The sequence below is a fragment of the Alexandromys fortis genome, unplaced genomic scaffold, assembly GCF_014885135.2.
Source record: "Alexandromys fortis isolate MF-2015 unplaced genomic scaffold, M_Fortis_MF-2015_v1.1 scaffold_319, whole genome shotgun sequence".
Lineage (NCBI taxonomy): Eukaryota > Metazoa > Chordata > Mammalia > Rodentia > Cricetidae > Alexandromys > Alexandromys fortis.
Genome location: NW_026068193.1, coordinates 888,026 through 890,653, shown reverse-complemented (window position 1 = coordinate 890,653; position 2,628 = coordinate 888,026). Strand labels below are relative to the sequence as shown.

Genomic DNA, 2,628 nt, shown 5'->3' with positions numbered 1-2,628 from the left:
AGGCAGGCAGATCTCCGTGAGTGCAAAGCCAGCCTGGTCTACAAGAGCTAGTTCCAGGACAGGCTCCAAAGCTATACAGAGAAATCCTGTCTTGAAAAAAAAAAGTGTTCTTTTAAAATATATTTTAAATTATTTCTTGACATGTTTCATATATATATACAATACATCTTGATCATATCCAACCTTTCCTCCCACTGCCTCCAACACATCCCCATCCCATCTTCATGTCCTTCAGAAAAATGATTCACTGAGTCTGATTAGTGCTGCCTGTCTGTGCATGGGTGTGGAGTCATCTGCTAGAGCAAGGCTGCCCCTTCCCCACAGCTGTCACCTAGCTCCTCAGCCGGGGTGAAGCCTCATGAACTTTACCACACTCCTGCTTCCATGTTTGGATCTCGAATGGCTTGTTCTTGTATAAATCTTGTGCAAGGAGCGGTAGCCGCTGTGAGCTCATGAGTGCAATTGTCATGTCATGTCCAGAAGAGAGCATCTCACAGCACTTCTCCCCATCCCCCAGTTCTTATACCCCCCCCTTTTCTGAGATAGGATCTCACATAGCCTAAGTTGACCTTGAACTTGCCTTGTAGTCAAGGCAACTGGCCTTAAACTCTCTGTACTTTGCCTGTGTTGTAATTACAGGGATGCATCACCACGCTTGAATGTGGTGGGAGAAATAACCCTTGAAGAAGTGAGATGAGATGTAAGAGGTGGGGAGAATGGGCGCTAGTTGGACAGGATACAGGAGACAGTAGGTAAACAGGACTCAGGAGTGTACTAGGTAAACAGCACATGAAAGGGCCCTGTGGTTGCCAGGAACACAGCAAGTCCAGTCCCTAAAACAAAGCTAATGTGTTTGAAGTAAGGTGGAATGTGATAAGGAATAAGACTAGGAACAGAACTGAGAGTCTGAGATCTAGGATTACCCCGTAGATCATAGTGAAGAGAAGGTCTTTAGAGTTCAGTGGTTTTGCCCAACAGTAGTATGCTGAACCACTAGAGAGCATTTGGGATTCTTGTGGTACAGGCATTTAGAGGCAGAGGGATGCTCCAGGCTTGAGTCCGTAGATGACTATAGATGACTCCTTCTTCTTCCTCAGGTGAGTGGGATTGGCCCTTATTGACACCCAGGGCTCTGGCTGCAGGCATCTCCATGGCTTTGGCAGCCTCCACCAGTTCCTTGGGTTGCTATGCCCTGTGTGGCCAGCTGTTGCATTTGTCTCCTCCACCACCACACGCCTGCAGTCGAGGGCTGAGCCTGGAGGGGCTGGGCAGTGTGCTGGCAGGACTGCTGGGGAGCCCCCTGGGCACTTCATCCAGCTTCCCTAACGTAGGCACAGTGAGTCTTTTCCAGGTACGTGGATCTGAGACAGGACTAAGGGGACTGGAGGTACAAGGGCAGGAGCTCATACTGATAGACTGTCAGCCGGGCGAGCTCTCAGTCAGGCAGTTCACTGAGGGAGGTGCCTAGAAGTACAACATGCTATGCATGTAGAGAAATAGGAAATCGGTGTGTCAGGTGAATTGGGAACTCTGCCAAGGCTCATTACAGTTGAAGAATGAGTCAGAGAAAGCCCTGCTCTCTTGGGGACTTCATAAAAAGGAAGTATATAGCATAGTTTGAGGGTAGTAAACACTGTCCTGAAAGCAGTGGTGTATGGACTGAGCAAAGGTGGTACCTTTGGGTAGATGCTTAGGAGGGTCACATTTAAGCTGGGATATGAAGGCTGAAATGAAGTGGGCCAAGCAAAGACCAGGTACAGTCCAAGGAGTCGGCTGTGTTCTCTATGTCTCTTCTTCATGCAGACTGGTTCTCGGCAAGTAGCCCACCTGGTGGGGCTATTCTGCGTGGGTCTTGGGCTCTCCCCAAGGCTGGCTCAGTTATTCATCAACATCCCACTGCCCGTGCTTGGTAAGTGAATAGATGTGAAGAGAGGTATTAGAATACTGTTTGGCCCAACCAGCTGGCTAAGCTGTGCCCTTTCTTTCTAAATAGCTTCTCTGAATGGATATGGACAAAAGCTCTTGTTTTCTCAGCCCAACTGAGTTTCTTGATGAATCACAAACAAGCCTAGTGGTTATTTTCCCCCCATTACAACCTGCCTGCCCTATAAACCCTGAGCTTTGCCCTCTTCCTACCACTGTGTTTTCTTCTGTATGAGGCAGGTGGGGTACTGGGAGTGACCCAGGCTGTAGTTCTGTCTGCTGGCTTCTCCAGCTTCCACCTGGCTGACATTGACTCTGGGCGAAATGTCTTCATTGTGGGCTTCTCCATCTTTATGGCCTTGCTTCTGCCAAGGTGGCTCTGGGAAGCCCCAGAGTTCAACACAGGTAGGTGGGGTGGAGAAGAAAAAAGGAGTGGGATTGAGGCTTTAGATCAGTGGTTCTCAACCTGTAGGTCATGACTCCTTTGGGGGTCAAATGACCCCCAATGACCATAGTGGTTGCCTAAGACCATCAGAAAGCACAGATATTTGCCGGGTGGTGGTGGCACTTGCCTTTAATCCCAGCACCTGGGAAGCAGAGGCAGGCAGATTTCTGTGAGTTTGAGGCCAGCCTGGTCTACAAGAGCTAGTTCCAGGACAGGCTCCAAAGCCACAGAGAAACCCTGTTTTGAAAAACCAAAAAAAA

The 2,628-nt window shown here is 49.0% G+C and overlaps 1 protein-coding gene across 2 annotated transcripts in view; it reads left to right on the top strand.

The window, feature by feature from the left end:
• Positions 1-138: 138 nt before the first annotated feature.
• The window catches only part of Slc23a3 (solute carrier family 23 member 3), a 6,036-nt gene continuing 3,546 nt past the window's right edge, over positions 139-2,628 (top strand). The window contains exons 1-3 of one of the 2 annotated variants that reach the window (XM_050129654.1): positions 139-1,351; positions 1,804-1,909; positions 2,164-2,328. In XM_050129654.1, the coding sequence (XP_049985611.1) occupies positions 1,076-1,351; positions 1,804-1,909; positions 2,164-2,328 (547 nt within the window). In that variant the 5' untranslated portion in view covers positions 139-1,075. The remainder of the gene's footprint in view (positions 1,352-1,803; positions 1,910-2,163; positions 2,329-2,628) is intronic. The other variant, XM_050129655.1, reaches the window with a different exon arrangement.